General features: G+C 50.6%; 6 protein-coding genes across 6 annotated transcripts; 5 read left to right on the top strand and 1 right to left on the bottom strand.

Moving 5' to 3' along the window:
• Positions 1-357: 357 nt before the first annotated feature.
• On the top strand, positions 358-4,932 carry T310_3764 (EF hand domain protein; the record flags this gene model as incomplete). Its single annotated transcript, XM_013473358.1, has 6 exons — positions 358-645; positions 792-813; positions 1,002-1,150; positions 1,219-1,342; positions 1,406-1,576; positions 1,649-4,932. The coding sequence occupies 6 exons, from the start codon at positions 358-360 to the stop codon at positions 4,930-4,932; spliced, it is 4,038 nt and encodes a 1,345-aa protein (XP_013328812.1).
• A 1,119-nt stretch (positions 4,933-6,051) lies between these two features.
• On the top strand, positions 6,052-8,222 carry T310_3763 (Uncharacterized protein; the record flags this gene model as incomplete). Its single annotated transcript, XM_013473357.1, has 8 exons — positions 6,052-6,435; positions 6,529-6,705; positions 6,782-6,842; positions 6,908-7,134; positions 7,214-7,499; positions 7,668-7,799; positions 7,881-7,897; positions 8,061-8,222. 8 exons carry the CDS (start codon positions 6,052-6,054, stop codon positions 8,220-8,222), a joined length of 1,446 nt encoding a protein of 481 aa, XP_013328811.1.
• Positions 8,223-9,668: 1,446 nt separating this feature from the next.
• T310_3762 (Glycosyl hydrolase) lies at positions 9,669-11,200 on the top strand (the record flags this gene model as incomplete). Its single annotated transcript, XM_013473356.1, has 3 exons — positions 9,669-10,019; positions 10,082-10,537; positions 10,607-11,200. 3 exons carry the CDS (start codon positions 9,669-9,671, stop codon positions 11,198-11,200), a joined length of 1,401 nt encoding a protein of 466 aa, XP_013328810.1.
• A 1,161-nt stretch (positions 11,201-12,361) lies between these two features.
• On the bottom strand, positions 12,362-15,361 carry T310_3761 (Proton-exporting ATPase; the record flags this gene model as incomplete). Its single annotated transcript, XM_013473355.1, has 4 exons — positions 12,362-12,408; positions 12,467-14,564; positions 14,620-14,850; positions 14,957-15,361. The coding sequence occupies 4 exons, from the start codon at positions 15,359-15,361 to the stop codon at positions 12,362-12,364; spliced, it is 2,781 nt and encodes a 926-aa protein (XP_013328809.1).
• An 836-nt stretch (positions 15,362-16,197) lies between these two features.
• Positions 16,198-16,736, top strand: T310_3760 (uncharacterized protein; the record flags this gene model as incomplete). Its single annotated transcript, XM_013473354.1, has 2 exons — positions 16,198-16,403; positions 16,448-16,736. The coding sequence occupies 2 exons, from the start codon at positions 16,198-16,200 to the stop codon at positions 16,734-16,736; spliced, it is 495 nt and encodes a 164-aa protein (XP_013328808.1).
• Positions 16,737-18,397: 1,661 nt separating this feature from the next.
• On the top strand, positions 18,398-20,920 carry T310_3759 (uncharacterized protein; the record flags this gene model as incomplete). The annotated part of the gene is made up of 10 exons (XM_013473353.1): positions 18,398-18,544; positions 18,727-18,805; positions 19,065-19,168; positions 19,244-19,587; positions 19,647-19,731; positions 19,783-19,820; positions 19,878-19,975; positions 20,036-20,394; positions 20,452-20,617; positions 20,727-20,920. The coding sequence occupies 10 exons, from the start codon at positions 18,398-18,400 to the stop codon at positions 20,918-20,920; spliced, it is 1,614 nt and encodes a 537-aa protein (XP_013328807.1).
• Between the last annotated feature and the right edge of the window lie 1,295 nt (positions 20,921-22,215).

Below are 22,215 nucleotides of genomic sequence, written 5' to 3'. Positions count from 1 at the left end.
ATGTTTTTTAATTGAAGATATCCTTTCTTTAATACTCTTCAGTAATAAATTATTGAAACTTTGGCTTAACGCGGAGTCCCTATGTAGTCTTCAAATTGGAAAGTAGCCTGACGTTGCTTTCAATTGTGCTAACTGTAGAGCTTGGTGACGTCGTCCTGCAGTTCCGCCGGCCGGCAGCTTGCGCAGGGGTGGGTGCTTACATAAGCAACATAACCGGATCCCCGTAACGTGACAAACTTACGGTAACGTCAAGCTTGAGGGCGATCGCTGAGTGGTCCTTCCATCGTTACCGTGTAAGCCTGCGGTAACGAACCCCCCGTGCTTGAAGCCGCCAACAATAGATTCCTGCCTTACGCCATGCATCTGGCGCCCCCGGTAAGCCGCCAGCATCCACCTCCATTCCCAAGTTCCCGCCCGTCTCGTCGGCCAGAGTTGACCTTGCCTTGGTTAGCCTTCCCCTCCACGGGCGAAGACCTTCCTACGACTCCCTCAGACTTGAGGTGTGAGGATCCTAGGCGCTCCGTTTCTCTTGCATTCTGGAACACCGGTCCTCAACCGCCTCATTTGTTTTTCCTAGCTCCAAGCCACGATCAGCTGGCACCCACCGGGGTTCCCACCAAGCCCCCAGCTCTCCCGTCCATGCCTGTGGGAACTGGTCTCGACTACCCGTGTTGATCGTATTTGCACACCATCTGTCTACATTGCTCAATTCCCGCTGTACTCCCACCAAGGTTCTCTCTCGCCTTGGGAAGCGGCGCAAGATAGAGGACTGGGAGACTATTTCGTCCTAGACAGAAACAATGCCGGAGGGTGGTGAGTGCGAATCGAATGGATATCCCTGCCCCCCCCCCCCCCTTACACAGCACCCGAGTCGGCAATAATGAAAAAGCCCTCATCGCGTGAAGGGTCTGTCGTGGCAGACGCGGGGGCGATTCAAAATTCGATCGGAGGCCTGGTAGCGAAGCTAACAGAACCCCCTTTTGATGCTATAGGGAAACCAGGACCAAACCTCAATCTCACGCCGGAGGAGAAGCGGGTGTTCTACCAGCTTTTCCAGGCGGCTGATACGACCAACCTCGGTGTTATCACGGGCGAAGTCGCTGTCCCCTTTTTCGAAAAGACGAAGCTTCCCGCGGAGACACTTGGATTGGTATGTTCCGATTTTCTGAATCGAGAAGTTTAAGGGTCGACGGGTTATTGATATGGTTTGTATTGCAGATATGGCAGATTGCGGACAAAGAGAACCGGGGCCTCCTGACGCCCTCCGGCTTCTCAATGGTCCTGAGATTGATTGGGCATGCGCAAGCCGGTCGCGCTCCTACAGAGGAGCTGGCCTTGCAGCGTGAGTGACCATGAAGCAAGTCTCTAAGTGATGGAGTTGCTGATGGATAATTCTGCTGTATAGCTGGTCCTTTGCCGCGATTTGAGGGTCTAACAGACGCTCCCCCGTCGCGTCCCTCTACTGCTAGTCCTCCCCCGCCTGGTCCGGTCAGGGTTCCTCCGTTGAACCCTGACGATGTTAACAAATTCAAGTCTCTCTTTGACAAATCAGAGACCCAAAATGGAGTCATGTCGGGTACGAGAAAACATAGAATACGGATTCATGCTCTGAGTGGTTCTGGGATGGGCTAATATGTGTTTTGTCCAGGTGAGACGGCGAAGCAGATATTCGAGCGCGCAAGATTGCCCAATGAGGTTCTGGGCCGCATATGGAATCTTGCAGATACGAAACAGCGCGGACAGCTGGACGCGACAGAATTCGTTATCGCCATGCACCTCCTGACGTCGTATAAGACCGGCGCTATGCGGGGAATCCCCCAGTCCCTACCACCGGGTTTGTATGAAGCGGCTTCTCGACGAGTTGCTCGCACATCTACCGGTTCTCGTGGCGGTTCAGATATACCACCAGTGCCGGCTATACCGACGCAGTTTACCGGTCCGCAGCGGACTCAGAGTCCACTGAACAGGCAGCCTTTTCCTTCACCGCTCTCTGCACAATCAACGGGTGGTGATTGGTTGATCACCCCTCAGGAGAAGGCGCATTTCGACTCCATCTTTGCGACGGTGGATACTGCAAATTCAGGCGTGATCAGTGGTGACCAGGCTGTTGTATTTTTTGCGAATGCCCAGCTTCCGGAGGAAACGCTAGCGCAGATCTGGGATCTGGCCGATATCGATGCGGATGGGCAGTTGACTAAGGACGAGTTCGCTGTTGCCATGTATCTTGTGCGCCAGCAACGAACCAAGAAGGAGCCTCTTCCGCCCACGCTTCCCCCTGCCTTGGTTCCCCCAAGTATGCGTCGTCAAGCTGCTGCAAGAACTGTGCAAACGCCAGTCTCTGCTCCAGCGCCAGCGCCAGCTCCGGCGGCTCCTGCGCCACGGTCCGCCGCCGAGGATCTCTTCGGACTGGATGCCTTCAGCACTCCGGCTCCTGCCGCACCTGCTCAGCAGCCTCAATCCACTGGAGGGTCGAATCCGCCTTTCCAGTCCCCAGGGTCTCCTTCGAGAACGTCTCAGCAGGGATCATCCACTGCATTCAAACCTTTTGTTCCTTCTTCTCAATTCGGCCAGAGTTTGAATCCCCAGTTGACCGGTGCTGGGGCTACGGCCAAATCTCCCCCAGCTCCTGATGATGATCTGCTGGGCGACAATGACCCCGAAGAGAGCAAGAAGCTGACTCAGGAGACGACCGACCTCGCCAACCTGTCGAATCAGATCGGTTCTCTGTCCAAGGAGATGCAGAATGTCCAGCAACAGCGTGCAGCAGCAGAACAAGAATTCTCTCAAACCTCGCAACAGAAGCGCGACTTTGAAGCGCGCCTGGCACAAGCTAGGGCGATGTATGAGAAAGAGCTTAAGGATTTCAAGGCCCTTGAAGAGCGCTTGAATGCTTCACGAGCGGAAACGAAGAAACTCCAGCAGGAGTATGCCCTGATAGAAGCCAGCCGGCAGGACTTGCAGAATCAGTATGACCAAGTGTCCGCTGCACTAGCAGCTGACCAGAGCGAGAACGCGGCTCTGAAGGAGAAGATCCGTCAGGCGAATGCTGAGGTGAACCAGCTCAAGCCGGCACTGGAAAAGGCTCGCTCCGAAGCACGCCAGCAGAAGGGTCTGGTTGCCATCAACAAGAAGCAATTGGCCACCGTCGAGGCTGAACGCGATAGGATTCAAGGGGAAATTGACTCGCTTGTAAAAGAGAAGCAGGAAGCGGAAGAGGCCCCTGCGCCAGTCACTACCGGTGCTGCCGATGTCTCCAGTCCGGCCCTGTCGACAGCGAGCCAGCAGACCAATCCGTTCTTCAGACGGACTACGACGGGCTCCTCGGAGAGGACTTTGTCACCTTCTTCCAACCAGCAGAGCGCTTTCGACAACCTATTCGGCCCAGCGTTTTCCAGTCCATCAACACCGACTCCCCCGCCTCCAACGTCTTTTAGGGCTGGGTCTCCGTCGGTGCAGCAGGCACGAGATGCTTCTAAGAGTCCTGACACATCCGGAATTCCGACTCCGTCAGTGTCACCGCCTCCTCAATCGAACTTCGTTTCACTGCGTAATGAAGGACCTGGGACCCCACCGAGACCGACAACCTCCAATGCAGTGTCAGGGCCCAGTGAAAGCAGTGGTAACGACAAGTCAGCGGCGCGCTCTCCATTTGACGGCGCACAGGAGCCTACAACCGAGGAAAGCCACGACCCTGTTACTTCATCGCAGGATGATTCTAAACAGCCGTTCCCTAGCCTGCCCGGCGAATTCCCTACCGAGACATCGACTGGTGCCGAGGGACCTTCGGCTCCACGTAAGGATCCTAGTTTCGATGAATTATTTGGCAATGTCGCCCGTGAACGGTCTCAATCTCAGAAAGCAAACGATTTTGAAGAGGCTTTTGCTGGAATGAAGCCGCGTACTACCGCGCAGGGCAACAAGGTCAACGGTGACAGCGAGTTTCCTCCGATCAGGGAGTTTGACAATGACGATGACGAAAGCACCGACAGCGAAGCTCCTTTGGGCTTTGATGACAACTTCACTCCCAGCTCTCCGCCAGACAAGGAGCATTCGAAGAGCGACTCGATTGATGCCGCACAATTACAAGCGTTCCCTGCTCCCGGAACCGGAACTGGCGCTGCACCTGCCCAGCCTCCTCCGGCAGACGCTCAGAGTTCTCCTCCCAACTATGATCAGAGTGCGCCTAGGAAGGAGTCAGGGGATTTCCCCCGTGAGTTTGATGGTCTGGTGCCTAGTCGAGCAGACCCCACTAAGGCTCCAGATGCTCCTCATGCGGTGGAATCCTCCACGGGTGCTCCGATCGTCGCTGGAGAGGCCCAAAAGAAAGCTGGAGCCCCAGATTTTGATGCCGCCTTTGCAGGCCTAAATCTAGCCCCAGCAAAGGAGGAGGACGATTCTTCTGACGATGAAACTGAGTCTCAATTCAATAAGCAAGTGAATGAATTTGACTTTTCCTTTGACTCGCCATCACAACCGGCAAAAGCGGCGACGACGTCACCAGCACAGCCTGGCACGTCCAGCACGGCGGCGTCAGAGTTCTTCAATTTTGACAACAGTGTTCACCCGTCGGCTGCGGAAGCAGCATCTACTGGATCGACCACTCAGCCACCGACTGGGGGAAATGCGCCAAAGACCCAACATGATTGGGATGCAATCTTCGCCCCTCTTTCAGGAGCGAAGGCTCCTGAAAGCGAAGGTAACGGCACCGCTAACCCCTCCGAGTCCAAGACTCCCCCGACCTCTGAGAACCGTCAACCGGGGTGGGCCCTCGCCGCGGACACGGAGGATGACTTGATCTTGCAGCGATTGACCAGCATGGGTTATCCTCGGGACGAGGCACTGGCTGCATTGGAAAAATTTGATTATAACATTGACAAGGTGAGTGCGGCCCGTTCTAAATGGTCCCTGGAAGATCTAGTGGAAGGTAGCTAACATCGGTAATTCTCCTCAGGCCGCTGACTACCTAACTTCGAGGTCTTAATTGCCAGAGAACCGCACTTAAAAAAACTTGTATATATCTTTTTCGATTCCATTCTCTGTTGTTTTCAAATCTCTCTTCGTCAGATTTTCATGATCATGCTGCTCTGTGTTCTTTGTGTCAACCGCGTTGCAGTTTGCAGCATGTGATATGCACTGTACATCAACATCTATGGAAAGGAAAGAGGGCAAAAGGGTGAGGAGGAGACTATCTATGCTTGCGGCTATAAGACTTGGTCATTCAGCCTTGATACCACAGATCCAAACTGGATACTTGCGACTGAGCCGCTCCGTTTTAATTTATTTCAGTTTAATCATTCATCAATTAATCATGTGATATAGTATTCTGTGCCTTACATACCTTTTGATAATAGTTATCATCATGGCAGTTTCATCTGTTGATTTCGCATGGTGTAGCTTATTTCGCAGCGCCGCTGGACCTCTCTAAGCAGCATCCCTTAGCCATTTCTGTGGCTGTGAAGACCTTTGTGTTCTCCTTCCCAATAATTCATATACTTATTTCTTTCTTGCCAGTCCTAAGTAAATTGCTTTTGAGACAAGCAACGTCGGATTATCATTCGTATTCGCTCTCGGGCCGAGCTATCCGAGTAGCCGAAGGCTGACCGATTATTATTAACCTTGTACGACAGACTACAGGCAGTAATTAGTATGTCGGTTGCCGGTTCGCTGGTCAAAACGGCTATATGTACGGAATAAGGACTACTGGATCCACCGTAAGTACCTAGGTAGTCAAAGAAAAATGTCCCAGGAAAACGGCGGTTTCGAGAGAGACGGGCTGCTTTCGAGACAGCGGTAAAATAGCGCAGTTTCCGGTGGGCCACTCGCTCTTCTCGAGATCTTGACGCTAATCCCGAGATGTGGATGGATGACTCAAGAGTCAAAGCTTTTGCGTCTTTTTTTGGCTTTTTTAAAAGGCTTTGTCTGGTCTTCGTATAACATTCTCCATTTGATGGATGGTGATATGCTGGAAGAAGATACTCTTGTTATTATGTGTGGACGGAGCATAGAGATATCTTAATTCATCTTATTTCGTAGGACTCAGCCCTCACCATCATGTCAACCACCATCACTTCCACCCTCACCGTCCAATCGGCCGACCAGCAGACGGCAATACCGCCAGTCATCGAGTTGCAAGCTCAATCGCAGCCGCTGTCTTCTACTTCGACGCCTGGCCCAATGGTTCTTCCTAGCGAGGCCAACACCCAGCTGGACGACCTGCCGCCGTCAGAACGATATCCAACATGGCGCAAGATCTTGATCCTCTTCACCGCCAGTTGGATGACTCTGGCTGCGACTTTCTCGAGTACATCGCTCTTGCCTGCAGCTCCGGAGATTGCCGCCGAATTCGGGACGAGGGCCGAGGTGGTGAGCATCAGCAATGCTGGCGTTCTGTTGGCCATGGGGTTCGCCTCGTTTATCTGGGGGCCTTTGAGCACGGTTTGTTTGTCTTCTTTTCCAAAAAATTGATTCATTATCACGAAATGCTATGGATGTTGTGACCTGACGCTCTTTTAACTCGAACTCGGATAGATTATTGGCCGTAGACATGCGTACAACCTCGCCATCTTCATCTTCCTCCTGTTCGCCATTGGAGCGGCAGTTTCTAAGAACTTCCCTACCTTTGTTGCGATGCGCACGCTGGCGGGATTCGAGGCATCCTTCTTTATGGTCGCGGGGCAGGCCATGATTGCGGATATCTTCAAGCCGGTATACCATAAGCATTGGTAAAGTATAGAGACTAATAATCTGAGGACCAAGCTGATCTATTGTCGTCTTCCTTTAGGCGACTCGTGGAACGGCAATTGGCTTTTTCATGAGTGGAACAGTCTGCGGACCAGCTCTGGGTGCGTCGAAAGTTGAGGTCTCTTAACTACAGCACGACAGTGACTGACTTGACAATGATCTCCAGGCCCATGTGTTGGAGGTGTCATGGTAACGTTTACTACATGGCGAGCCATCTTCTGGCTGCAAGCGGCCATGGCTGGCGGTGGACTGCTTCTCGCGGTGATTTTTGTGCCAACCGTGTCTCGCTCTGTTATCGCCCAGGGTGACACGATGACAGAGAAACGAGTGCGGAGCCGTTTCAATCCTATGCGAGTGATCGAGCTGCTAATTTATCCCAATATTGTCCTGACCGTATGTTCGACGCCAACCCGCACCATATTCACCCATCTTTTCATGGGGGTTCAGTGATTGAAATGTGTTATTATTGTAGGACGTTGCCTGCGGCCTGCTGAGCTGGACGATGTACTCCCTCCTCACATCACCAAGAACATTGATCAATCCTCGGTTCCATCTGACCTCGCCCTTGGTCTCTGGTCTGTTTTATCTTGCCCCCGGAGCGGGCTTCCTCATCGGGACGACTGTCGGTGGTAAATGGGCGGACATTACAGTCCGTAGAAATATCATCAAGCGGAACGGTGTTCGCATTGCCCAGGATCGTCTCAACAGCGGCACTGTAGCCTTCTTTATCCTAGTCCCCATTGCCACTGTCATCTACGGTTGGTGTCTGCAGTTCACATTGGGCGGGCTGGCTGTTCCGATCATATCGATTTTCTTCAGCGGTGTCGGACTGATGGTGGCATTCAGCAGTCTGAACACCTACTGTACAGGCAAGTAAACCTCGATTGCCAAGTCAAAAGCTAGATGACTAACTTTTTGCGGAACAGAGGTCATGCCTGGCAAGAGGACTGAAGTCATGGCCGGGAAATATTTCATCCAATACGCTTTTTCGGCGGCAGGAAGCGCCACTGCTTTGCCTCTGATCAATGCCATTGGCGTTGGAGCCGCATGCACTATGAGTACGTCCTATACGGGCTTTCTCTTTATATGATCTCCTTTTTTCGAAAGTGGTTGTCCTAGCGACTAATGTGATTTTTCAGGCTCCGCCTTCGCCATCGTAGGTGGCATTCTGGTTCTCCTCACCGCAAAGAAAGGCTCTTCGATGCAGCAGTGGATTGATCAGTGGAAGAAGACACAGGGGAACCGCGAGTGAGAACATTTCCCCATTACGTCTTCAGTCACGTATATATAGGGAGGCTGAGTGAAGGACAAAAGACGAGAGTGATCAAAACGACGACGACGACGACGACGACGATGACGATGACGATGACGATGACGATGATGATGATGATGATGATGATGATGACGACGAGGATGACCTGGTAATTAGCAGAGCATTTAGGACAGAAGCTGTTCAGTTGACAAGTTCAATCTGTTTGTAGCGTCACGAGTACATAAAGTGAAAAAGGCCATGGTTGTGGGATGGCCAGTCTAGGGCTTCTAAAAGCTAGACAGCAGTCTCTTCTTTTCGTTTATCAGGGGAGCTTACTCCCGACACGGTGTTGTTGCGAGAGTGAAAGTGGGACAATGTCGAAATCAACGAGTCTCTCCGGAAGGTCGGACTCCTCTATCGTTATGATAAATGCCTTGAGTCATGATATAACCTGACTGTGCCCGTGAGCCTCAAACACAATCCTTGCTGCTGTCTCTTCATGATCTCCTTCCTCCTGGTCTTTCTTCAGGATGTCTGGGGCCACAAGGCAGGTTCCTCAGGCACGTCATGTTGGAATCTGGACCACAAGTCGCCCCTGCCGAACTAAGTTCTCACTGCAGGAAGCTCGTGCACGCAGCGAGTAATCCTTGTACGGGGCCTGCGAGAGATAGCTGCCCATGGCTACGTGCATGAACTCCTTCGACTGCCGAAACCACGTGTCACCAGTTGGTAGCCGTATTTGTCTACCGTGTGCAATGCAAATCAAGTGATATGACACTAGGTACCTTTAGAGTGGTAGACCTGCTTCATGCTGCTGGCGGGCGATCTTCTCTTGAATGATGGTGGTAGTCTTGAAGGGTCCTCGACTTGTACTTGAAGCCACGTGACGTGTAACAGACGTCCCCAATGACAGTGCTGCGACAGTACAATCCTAGAAACCAATGGTAAAGACCTCGAACAGGCACAGGAAGAAGAGACGGGGACTACGATGCAGACTGAAACCAGCTGACTGACGTCGTCTTGGCCGCTTTGGACAAGTGAAACTGCCACAGTCTGGGTCGACGGATTCCACGTGACTTGGAAGACCGGATCGGGAGGCGCCTTCTCGATGCGGTGACGGCAGCCGCAAACTGCAAGGACACGCGTCGCAGGCGTGATTTCATCATCCTTTCCGCGATCATCAGCGATCGCCCGCTGCGTGTTGAGAGGCGCTCCGCTGACGATCTTCCATCCGCACTCTGCCACCTCCACGGATGAGCGGCTCAAACTCGGTCGATTCGTCGTGCAGTTCATACAAGGAACCTTGGAAACGCTGCAGTATGCCAGCGAGGATCTGGGGGCGATTGGTGCAGCTATTTTGGGCCAGCCAGTCACTGCCAGTGGCCTTGGCCGGGTGGGCCGGCACTCCGCGGGCGCCGAGCCGCTACGGCCGAATCGGGCTAGGCGGCAGGGCAGTCCCTGACTGCCGCTGAGACAGACCTTTATCTCGCGGCCAGCCCCTAGGCCCGTTCCTCTCGCTGTCACTGAACGCCGCTTCTCCCTCGCTCCCTCCCCCCCCTCGGCCTCTCCAAACCCTCTCATCATGCTTGCTGACCCTCATCCCCTCTCTGATCGTGTTTGCTAGGGCTGTCCTCCGTCCGCGTCACTCGTTCGTTCTCTCTTCCTCTCCCCCATCATGCGTTTCGCCCGCCGCCTGGGTTCCCTCGGGAGCCCTCTGGCGGCCTTGCTGCTTGCCGGTCAAGCGGTCATGGGCATCAATCTCGACATCAACAGCGCCGACTCCATCAAGAATGCTGCTGCGACCGCCGCCTACGATATGATGAGCTACTACCAGGGCAACCAGTCCGGCCAGATTCCCGGCAAGCTCCCGGGTACCTGGTGGGAAGGTGGTGCCATGTTCATGACGCTGATCCAATACTGGCACTGGACCGGAGATCCATCCTACAACCCTGTGACCATCCAGGGTATGCTGTGGCAGAAGGGCGAATATAACGACTATATGCCTGCCAACTGGAGTAGCTACCTGGTGAGTCTCTGCGGTCCCGGCAATGGCAAGCACGACGCTAATCGTCCTCCGGTCGCAACCAGGGAAACGATGACCAAGTTTTCTGGGGGCTGGCCGCCATGACCGGTGCCGAGTTGAATTTTCCCAGCCAGCCGGATGCTCCGTCCTGGCTGGAACTTGCCCAGGGGGTTTTCAACACGCAGGTGCCGCGTTGGGACCCCAATACCTGCCATGGTGGCTTGCGTTGGCAGATCTTCACCTATCAGGCCGGTTATAACCAGAAGAATGCCATCTCGAATGGTGGGCTGTTCCAGCTGGCAGCCCGCCTGGCGCGCTACACAAACAACCAGACCTACGCCGACTGGGCGGAGAAAATTTGGGATTGGAGTACAAGCGTCCCACTGGTGAATATCAACACGAGCACTTGGAACATTGCCGATCTGGTCACGGTGGAAAGCGATTGTCAAGCGGCCAGTGACATCCAGTGGACCTACAACTACGGAACCTATATCAGCGGCGCTGCTTACATGTACAATTTTGTATGTTTTGCCCGTCGACCAGGATGGATCTTGGATGATTTCAGTCATCGCTAACTTTGGATGTGCCAGACGAACGGCTCGCAAAAGTGGAAAGATCGTTTGGATGGCCTGCTCAAGCCAACCTATAGTACCTTCTTTCCGGCCCAATATGGCGGCGACACCATGTCCGAGGTTTCCTGCGAGCCTGTTAATACCTGTGACCGGAATATGATCTGCTTCAAAGGATTTTTATCCTCCTGGCTGACTTTCACCAGCCTCATCGCCCCGTATACCTACAACGACATCCTGCCTAAATTGCAGAAGTCGGCCCAGGCAGCGGCCAACTCGTGCACTGGGGGTGACGACGGTGAACATTGTGGGATTAGCTGGGTGGAAAACAAATTCGACGGCCATAGTGGCTTGGAAGAACAAATGGCCGCATTGAGCATATTCTCATCCAACATGGTTGCATTCCAGAGCAAGAATAAAGCTCCTCTCACCGCCGATACCGGAGGCAACAGCACGAGTAATCCCAACGCAGGACTGGGAGACAGTTCATCCCACGAACAGGATGGGCTGACCAAGCCTATCACGGCGGCTGACCGGGCGGGAGCCGGGATCGTGACGGCCATCTTCGTGAGTGGCTGGGTGGGTATGGTTAGTTGGATGGTCCTGGAGCGATGATTACACGCCTTGTCTGTACATAAATTTTTCAAGTGCTTTGCTCATTCTTTTTTTTTCTTGTTTCCTGTCTCTTGTTACACTTTGGGAATTGTGGAAATACCTATCAATGTGAATTGTACTTTGACCCGACGATTGGATTCCGCCGTACTTTCTTCTTCTGCTTAATACGTTCTACCGTGTTTTTTTGTCTTCTTTTGGAACGCTTTTTTTTCTAGTATCTGGGCGTCTTTCTCTGGCTCATTTCTTTATTTCATTTCTTCTTTTCTTCTTTAACTTTCCTCCTCGGTCGGGATTTCCATAGGCATCATCATCATCATCATCATCATCATCATCATCATCAAATCAATCAACGAGGAAGCAAAGCGAGAAAGAAAAGAAGAGAAAGAGAAGAGAAGAAAAGCAAAACGGATATCTAAATAAATAAATAAATAGATAGGCGGGAGGGAAAATGAAAGTATTGGAAAGGAAAGGACAGGACAGGACAGGACGGGACAGCTGTATAATCTTGTTTGTTGTCTTAATTTTTTTTTTTCTAGTTTTTTGTTCGTTTCAGTTTTTGTTTTTTGTTTCCCTCCTTGTGTGCACTGTGCAGTCAGTCGAACTTGATTATATCGATTCTGGTATCGATGTCGATAGTGATATTGATATTGATATTGTTCTCATATAGTGCAGACATAATACATAACAACAATAACAGAATATGATATGACGATGGGAAGATCCGAAAGAAAGAAAGAGAGACAGGATAATTAATGATAATGATGATGGAGGTTTGGAGTAGATCAATTTAAACTGATTGTCCTGACGTTTAAACAAACATAGGATTCATTGGATTTTCACTTAGCCTCCTACCTGTCTATCTATAACATTCTAGTCAAACCCTCACACAAGGAAAGTCAACAGAACCTCCAGGTGATTATAGAAAATGCCCATAGGATACAACAAGGATACAACATCAAAAGTCAGCACCACAAAAAAGGAAGGCAGAACCAAACAAAAAAAAAGTGACCGTCTAGGTACAGATTGAGGAATGGGTATATAAAACAAGTGTGGGCCTGAATGATGCCAATTCGGCCATTTTCTGTGTGGTGATGATTCCCTTTTCAACAAACATTAAATATTTAACGAGTCTGCAGCGTATAGTGTTTGCTGACTTCTCATTCAAGAACTCTTTTCGTGCTGCGTCGACACTCGTTGCAATGAAACAACTAATTTTGAAAATCGTCAGCAACGGATCAGTCTAGATTCATTTCAGACAACACTCACCGAAATCCTCCAGGGACCGCTGTTTCTGGCTGCGCCTGGGACTCTTCCCATGCATCAAGTTATCGAATCCCCGAGATCCCTGAAGCAGGTAATACAGACCACCCATGACGCAGAAAACACCGAAGGAGAAGATCCAAATACGGACGACAGCGACAATCGAAGTCTGCCCTCCGACAAACCAACCAAAAATGCAGAAGAGCGTAGCGACAATATCGACCAGGAGGATGGCGCCTGCCAGCTGCCATGATGGGATCGAGGACCAGAACGGGCCATTGGCACGGGTGATGAAGATCAACCAGTTCTCGGTCAAGGAAATTTCGAGGAACAAGACGGGGTCCCGTCTGCCGAAGTTCTGGACAATACCGCCATTCTCACCACCGGCAAACATGGTCGTGAGAGTGATCCAGGTTCCTGCTGCCAGAACGATGCCCAGGAGAATCGACATGCCCCACAGTTTGGGGAGATTCCATTTAACAGGCGTCTTGGAGTAAGGTGCGTTATCGTAGGCAATCGCCAGGGTTGCAATGTCGGCGAAAATTGCAATGAAGACGACCAATTGCAAGTTCAAGCTCTCGTTCAGGATCGCGATCCAGAGACCCAGAAAGATCTCGAGGTGAAGCGACAGCGCAATACGGTAGACAACATAGGCGTACATGCGGTGGAAGATTTGACGGGACGTCTTAAGAGCATCGATGATCGCGGAGAGACCTGGCGCAAGGAAGACAATGTCGGCTGCTGACCGAGCAGCGTCAGACGCTCCCTCGACGGCGATGCCCGTATCGGCTTTCTTAAGAGATGGGGCGTCGTTGACACCATCGCCCGTCATTGCAACGAGGTAACCACGTTGCTGCAAGATCTCAACGACGTTGTATTTGTGTTGCGGGAAGACCTCTGCGAAACCATCGGCAGCCTCGACAAAGTCATACACCTCGGAGCCAGGCATGTCACCGCCACCACCCAAACCCAGGCGCTCCGCATTGTATACATTCGTACCCAGACCAAGCTGACGAGATGTCTCACGAGCAATACCCACGGCATCACCCGTCAACATCTTGATCGACAAACCCAAAGTCTTCGCTTCGTTGATTGTCTTGGCAGTGTCATGGCGAGGAGGGTCTGAACAAGGCATGATACCCAGTATCTCCCACGCACCGCCTTCACGCTTGCGAGCCACGCCGAGGGAGCGAAAGCCGCGGGTAGCAAATTCAGCCACCTTGTTCTTGTAGGCGTTGTCGATTTCTTCCGGAATGGGGTGGTCCTCCTCAACAGTCTTCAACACCCAGAGCGGTGCACCTTTGACGCACACAATTCTCTCCCCTTGCGGGGACTCAACCACGGCAGTAACCTTTTTGGAGACTGGGTCGAAGGGATGGAATTCAACAACCCGGTATTGAGTAAGGACCTTCTTGGCACGAGGATAGTAGCGGAGCGCTTTCAGGAAGGCCTTATCGATGGCGTCGATACCCTTCTTCTTTCGCGACGCCGCCAGACAAGCCGTGAGCATGAGGTCTTCCGGATCGACGCCGGCAACAGTATATGGCTCGGACAAGGACAGTTTGTTCTTTGTCAGAGTACCGGTCTTGTCGGAGCAGAGGATCTCTACCCCAGCGAGGGACTCGATGGCGGAGAGCTTCTGGACAATAGCTTTCTTCTTGGCCAGATACGCGGCACCGACAGCCATGGTGGTGGTCACAACGGCAGGAAGACCGACCGGGACGCCAATGATGGTAATCCCCAGGGTGAACTCTAGGATGCTGACAATGCCATTCGACCGGTAGAATGAAGCTACCCAGACCACCAGAAGGGTGAGTATGACGAGGACCAACAGGACGGTGCCGATGCCATTGAGAACCTCGGTGAAATGTCCACTTCCAGCAGAGGCTGCGTTGACCAACGCTGCTGCACGGCCAACGAAAGTGTTGTCACCGGTTGCAGTGATCACGATAAAGGCCTCACCGCGCTTGACAGCAGAAGAAGCGTAGCAGGTGTCGCCATAGTGCTTGTCAACCGCTAGAGATTCACCTGTTATAGCAGACTGATCGACTTGAAGGAATGCCCCCTCGGTAACAATTCGACCATCAGCTGGGACGATCGTGCCCTGTATGGATTTAGCGTATGTTCCGAAGACGTTTTCTGTAGAATCCGTTTCTCACCTCTTCGATCTGCAAAATATCACCGGGGACTATTTCTGTAGCGTCGACCTCAAATAGCTGACCATTCCGCAAGACCACAGCCTTGAGGGCCAGCGTTTTCTTCAGCTCATCGACAATGGAACCAGCCTGATACTCCTGAATAAATCCGACAGCCGCGTTGAGCAGCAGCAGAGCACAAATTACACCGAAGTCGACCCAGTCCTGAAGACCAGCAGCCAGGATTGCCGCAGCCTATATAAGACAAAATGATCAGTAAGATTGCGTCCCCTGTTCTCTCTGACCAGCAAACCCCAGGATCTAAACTTGTTTGTTCCTGTCATTGGGTCAATCCACTTACCTCCATGACGAACTGGATCGGTCCAACAAAGAAGGAGAAGAACTTCAAGACAAGGTTTTCCTTCTCCTCTTTCATCTGGTTCAGTCCGTACTTCTTCCGACGCGCGAGCACTTCGCTGTCGGTGAGACCGGTACGGGTATCGGTCTGGAGCAATTCCTCAGGGACAGGACGGGCGGCTCCAGGGTCGTCCGAAGCATCGTCGTCAACAGTTACGTCACCATCGTGCGATTCGAGTTCTTCAATAAGGGCGTCCAGGTCTTCCTCTTCGTCGTCATCGTTGGAAGGACGCTTCTTCTCATCCACAGGCTTTCCAGTTTCTGGCCTGCTGCTGGCACTCTCGAGTTCCTGCGGGGGCGCAGGGCCCAAACTCCTGAATGACCTGGCCGCGCCAGCGTAGCCGGCCATGATGAGGGACACCGGATGGGAGAGAAATGATCAGGTCGGCGGGGATAAAGAATACGAGTTTGAACACGGATCCAAAACGCTGAAGTGGAAACTGAGCAAAGCCAGATGCGGGTGGGACCTGGCTAATGGGGAAATGATGGGGAAAGGAAAGAGAGAGATGGAGAGAAGAGGAGGAAGGAGGGAGAGAGGGAAAGGAGGGAAAAGAGGGGTAGATATAGGCAGCAGTCCTGGACAGTACCGGGTCAAACAGCGGAGTACCTGTAAGTAATCAATCGGTATTGACCAGAACCAGCAACTGGAAAGCCACAATGGAGGGAAAGAGAGTTATTATAGCCTGCTTTGACGAGGAGAACGGCAGGGAAGAAGAGGACACGAGGGTCATAATATAATAAGGGGATACCATACAAGATACCGTATCGAGGAAGAGCAACCCCAAGCGGATTGCACTGCCCTGTTCGGCCATGTCATGTTCGGGCGGGTATTGCTGTATACCAAGACCCCGCCAAGGCCCAAGACTTGCAATGCAATGCAAATAGTCCGGAAGGCTTAGAACGCTGCTGGCTTTTGAGATCTGTCTGTTTCTTTGGACTCCTTTCCTCCCCGCAGATACTCCGCCCAGCGAGCGGAGATGTGGAGGGATCTCCCAGCCTGCAGGGGCTCCGCCAAGGCCACCCGGCATGCCCAGACTGCTGTTGAATGCCGCTGAACTGGACTCAAAGTTGGGTTGGACGCTGATCAAGGACTCCCTGTCTGCCGTTATCAGTTCTCATCTGTCACCACCATTGCATAACCGTATGACTGTGACGGTGGCTTGGCATCGCGAAAGATAGGCAGCCATGCCAACCGAGCTGGGCATTGACTATATCCCGTGCGGTCTGATCGCCCCTGTGGCCCATTACGTGGCCGTCGGTACCAAGAGTCTTGTCTTCGCCAAGGTCGAAAATGCAAATCTCCAATGGCCATACGTGGCTTATTCCCTAGAAGGCTGTGGAAGAAATTCTGCATTAAGAGGGTGCATGCTCATTCCCGCCCGTGCTACCTCGTGAGATAGAACACTGAGAATCGAAAAGTGCTTGGGGTTGGTAGATCAATTCTAATCCTGGTATTGTGGCGTCAGCTAAGAGCCTCTTCTCAGCGTGGTTGCTTATCGATCTTGTTCTATTTTCATGACATGGATTTTCGATTCAAGGTGTTCTCTGGTAAGGAACCGAAGCGCATCATGACCAAGTCACGCCAAAGCCACCGATTAATCTTCGCTCTCTTCATTTTGCGAGCACATGCTTTCTGCAGCAATAATGGCTCGATTACACAAAGCCGCGATGCCGCGCCTGCCAAGCGGAAGGTGCCAAGGACAAAAATATCTCAAGGCGGATAGTGGCAGAATAAAACCCGCTAACCATTCAGTCTGGGCATCTGATGCTGTATTGAGTGATTTTCCATGGTGCTGCGTTAGTTCCGAAGATCAATTCAAGCAACAGGAGAGGTAACAGAGGCCTTGCTGAGGGGCCCTTTCTACAGAAGTGACAGGCTGACAACAGTGACAGCAGAAGATGATGGGGAGAGATCGGTTGAAGTGACAATAGGGTTTCGTGCTATTTGTTTCTCCGGCTTCCGGGATGTTCTCAATCCAATTCCAACGCCCCCGGAATGCTGACTATGTCTTTGTACAACTGTGGGATACTACCTACGAGTTGCAACAGTCGGCATTCTGCTCAAGGTTCAGTCTTTGACAAGGGAATTGGACCTGATAGAAAAATGCCAAGCCATGATCACCAGAACCATCGTGGCTGACATGGCATTAATGGTTTCATGCCAAGCACATGGCGCATTCAGCCGTTAAATAGAACATTCACTATTTCTACAGGCTGCTCTGCCAAGCTACATTTACGGAGCACAGCATTCCCTGTTGGTTTCCTCTCCCGCCCCGATCGTGATCCAGTCCATCCGGAATTTGCCAAGCCCAAGACGCCAAGACGATTACTGTCAAATGATACAGCATGCCTTGCTTCCTACAGCCGCGTACAGGTCTTCTTGGGGAGTTCTGACGGTTCTCGACTTTTAGCGACTTATGGCTGTTAAATGGCACTGAGGGAATTCTCCTCACTGTTCTCATAAGAGTCCGGATTTTTTTTTCGGGGTCCGTACTCCGTTCAGAGGCCTTCCCAAACGGAGTGCGGACGGAGCGGACCTCCAGCCATCATCCTTGCACACCGAAGTCTTGGCATTGTATCCGCCCCCTGAACTTCCCGCGGTGCTGGATTGGTGCTTGGACGGGGGATCCGCGATTAGGGCTCCTTATCGGGTTCGTGCCCGAAAGTGATGACGACGCTGTCGCAGTGATCTACACCTAGCATCCGTGACCTGGTGATGGCAATGCAGCGATGATCGACCATGCATCTGCATTGCTGAATGCAAGCACAGCCTGGCTGCTACAGTATCATTCTCCAGGACATGCAGTTTAGAACAGCTCTAGACTTCTAGCACGGAATACTCCGTATAGGCAGCCATGAAATCGTCTGATGTAGGAACAATCATATCTGCAATACGGAGTAGATCTATCCTACTCTTGATTTGTCTGTACGAGTACCTTATGAGCGCAGATAAATAAACCATGAAGCCTCCAGTATGTAAGTTCATAGAAATCTCATCTAAACTTCAAATAACATCTACGCATTATCCCTATGGACGATGTCCAAGACTCGAAGTATTTGCTTGCTATTCGGTGCGTTGAGAGAGATGCCATGGTAGTTGTATGTACTCCGTACTGTACCCTGTAATTCAGGCCGGTCGGGAGCTAAAAACACCTAAACTTCCAAGGTTAGATGCTCCTAATTCAATCACCCTATTACGGAGTACTTCATAGCGAGATAGTCAAATATCTGTCTATCTGACAAGAACCTACTCTCTGCTCATCGCTGTGTGAGTATCATTGCAATCTACAAAAACAGCAATCTGACGGGGAACTTGGTTCCTATCCTTCTGGCCAATCATTCGCGGACATTGTGATTACATAATCAAGCGGCGAGACTCAACGTCATGCCGCCCCCAAAATCCATCTACGGCAGGTACAGTACCACAGTACCAGAGAACACACCTGCCAGCATCGCTCAAGGGGAACGGCTGCGAGGAATAGACTGCTCACCCTGCTTCTGCAGGCCTTTTTATTCAACGGCGTACACCGCTGTATGTCAGCGCCAGCAGAATCTTCCCCATGTCATTTTATGCCGGTGAACACACCGGGTTGCTTCCTTTTTCTTCACCTCGCTCTGTATCTCAGCTCATGAATAAGTCATCATACCTGGGAACGATTTACAGAGAGAGAATACCATCTCCATGAGAATAGGCTGGCCAAAATAAAGCGACAGTGGAATTTTGCTCCTGTTGACATCCGTTTTGAAGACTTCGCTGAGAGAATGGTGAAGCAAATCCCTGGGTTCTATTATGGTAAGTACTCAGAGAAAAATGAGCTCTTTTAGTTTCCTTTTTCTTTCTTTCGGGGCTCTGCCTCTCCTGTCTGCAGTTCATATCTTTGGATTATCTCATCCAGCTATGGGCTGAGAGCCCTGAGCCTAGCTATGGATTTAGTTTAAGCGAGTAGTCTTTCTCCTAGACCCATCAAGGTGCTTTACAAGTCACTGTCATTTCTCTGTTTGTAAAAAGCATACGTTCTCATGGCTCTCCTATGCCGCTAATCAACAAATAGATCCCGAAAAGAAAAAGTATTTCAGGATCCAAGCAAATCATCTCGCCCCTGCGGGGTCTCAATACTCCAGAGACGCTGTCAAGAAGCGGGAGCATCAGAAAAAGGTAGCTTTCCCCTTCATCCTTCATCGCTCCTGAGCGCGAGAAAAGTATAGAACCTAACCATGGCGCCTTCTGTAGCAACATGAGCGGCGTATCACTTTTGGACGTCGAACTGCAAAGGAGAGGGTTAAAAGGGCAGGATGCCTCACTCATCCTTTAACTCGAGTGGGAACAGAGGTTGGCGAGCAGCTCATGCCGGGATTCGCCATGCAAGCGCGGCAAGGCAAAGCATATGCGAGTCAGCTGCAACGAAGGGAGCTGTGCAAATTTAGCAGGGATGGGTCGGAGCTTCCTATCGCTGATTTCGCCCGCCATGATCGTTCTGGCGTCATAGTCGCTGGTATGTGTCTGACACCAAGACAGCGCATTCGTATCATCTCACTCACAGCAGTCAAGGTATCAACCAGGGAAATACGTCACAGGTCACGTTAGTTTTCGCTTGCCCAAGGTTTTGAATAACTTAATATTAATGACATTCTAGAATTTGCCCTCCGTACTCCGGCGACGCTGATAAATGGTCGTACCAACCGGCAAGGGAGGCAGTTATCTCTGTAGAGCAGTACAGGGTATGTGTCCAGCGACGTCTCTTTTGCAATATCAGATACTGATCGATCCAGATGTCTTCCATTTCCTTGAGTCATACAGGCTACTTTTTGTAAGTTGCATTGATATTGATTTTTGGAGCAGTCTTGCTCATATGACGGGCGACCAGGATGACTATGGACAGTGGTCCAAAAGGAGATTCGTGCCTGGTGACAAGATTTCTGCCGGATCCCGAAGTCTATGGCGCTTATCCTTGGTCCTATAATCGTACGTATTACAAGAGACAATACAAGCTGGTGGCTGCTGGCGGCTAACTTGTTTCCTCAGAGGTTGTTGCTGCGAGTAATAGGGTCCGTGACAAGGGGACCTTGTGGTGCTCGGCCGCTCGTCCGACTGGAGAAAAGCCGTATTGGGCGATTGGCACGTCTGATGGCTTGCATGTAATGGAGGGACAACAGGGTCATTGGGTTCTGGGTAAAAGGCGCATGCCTGGCGGAAGGGCATGGGATATTACGGCCGTCGAGTGGCTCACATCGGACGTCATTGTCTCGGGGCTTCGAAATTCAGCCATCCTTTTGTATGATATCCGCAGCAACGGCTGGTCTGAGCGGCTCCAACATGCGCATTCCGTGGCCAAGGTTCGCAAGGTCGATGAGTATCGATTGGTGGTGGCGGGTTACAAGTCGGTATGTTTCTGAATTTGCTGTGCAATCCATTGCATGTTACTTATATGAGGTATACAGCTGGAGATGTATGATCTTCGATATCCGAAAAACGGCATGCAAACGAAGCCCAGACCAAATGCTAAAGGCCACACCTCGACTAAGCCTTACCTCTCCTTTCCGGATTATGACAGCGAGCTGATGCACCAGATTGACATCAGTCAAGAACTTGGGCTGCTGGCTAGTTGTAAGTTTCCCCTTTCCCCTAAACCCATTCCCTGAACATTGCCATCAAATTTCGGGGTTTTTTTTTCTCCTCAAGAACTTTGCCTTAACTGTTTTCTCTTGGTATATAGGTACCGATTATCACAAAATCCAGCTGTACTCCCTCGCCGATGGCTCGCTTGTGCCGTCTCCTGTATCCAGTTATCAACATTTCCATCCTATCTCTCGCATCTGCTTCGAAAACGGCGATTATCCCGTCAGGGACGGACAGGCGTCCCGCTTACTGGTCAGTTCCGGTGCTGTGATTGAGGAGTGGACGTGGTGAGATCAGATCACGATGATGATTAGAGGAATTTCTCCGGATATTATTTATTATTTACCTATTCTTTCATGACTGGCATTGGCGTGGTTTCTGGCATGAACTTTGAACTTTGGTATATTTGCATATACTGTACAGTACATATTGGACAGTTTGCTTTTTTTTTTTCACATAGATTGGACACAGGAAATGAACATCATAAATGAATAGAAACGAAATCCTTGATTTATTCCACCCAGTCACGAGACATACAGTGTAGCAGGGTAAACTTCTCCGTCTTGACATCATCACATAGTCAATAAAGACTATATTATATATAAAGTTATAGTAGAAACTCCTTGGCATAGACCAGCCAAGCGAAGAAGCGAAACCTGTAGTAACGCTTGTAGCCGTTAAAGCCCTATGTTCGTTCGTCGGAGATTTTCGTCCGATGCGCGGTACAATGTTGGATTGATTGCATGGCATGGCTGGCGGGACTCGAATCAACAAGATTAATAAACAATCTTAATTGTTGGATTGACTAGGTAGTTAATTTACTAATGTATTCACTATTAATACTACAGTAGTTTAGTAGTAAGGGATATGGGAAGAATTCCGGCTTAGGGTTAATTGATTATAGTAGACTACTACATACCTTAAAATAGTAGCAGGTATAGCCTTGGTACAGACCAGGTAATAATAATATTTTTTTTTTCACAAACCAGTCGAGCTAGCTAAGCGAGACCTGTAAGGCTTGTACTCCGTAACGTTGTTCAACTATATAGGAAATACGTATATTCAATATTGTGATTAGTCACGGACGAACATTGATTTGTCCGAGAGGAAAGAAAGGAAGGAGGGATTCCTTATCGAACTTTATTCTTAATTTATTAAAATAGAGGAATAAATAAGGAGGACATCTAGTCTTTTCGTTTATTTTATTACTGCTTGTGATTATCTCTTTTATGGGAGTTCCTCTAATGACTGTAATTCGATACGTTTTTGTTTATAACCAGCATTCAGAACTTCTATGATCTTCCTCACCTGACCGATAAGTCTTACCTGCACTGACCTCTTGATCTATCTATTATTTGTCTCTCGTATTTGGTCAGTGGAATTTCTTCCACGTATTCAATATATATTATGTGAATGTGAATACAATTTCATCTTATCGCTGCCAGGCCTGCCCATGCACAATTGAGCTCAGGGTTAGAGCTGTCGTCCAGAACCTTCCTTTCCTACAATCTATATCATAGCCATCATCTTCTTTTTTTTTTTTCAGGCTGAACCGTTTGCTGCATACTGATACTTCCCTACTGACA

The sequence above is a fragment of the Rasamsonia emersonii genome (assembly GCF_000968595.1).
Source record: "Rasamsonia emersonii CBS 393.64 chromosome Unknown ctg1118621760081, whole genome shotgun sequence".
Taxonomy (NCBI): Eukaryota; Fungi; Ascomycota; class Eurotiomycetes; order Eurotiales; family Trichocomaceae; genus Rasamsonia; species Rasamsonia emersonii.
This window is presented reverse-complemented; position numbering and strand designations above follow the sequence as displayed.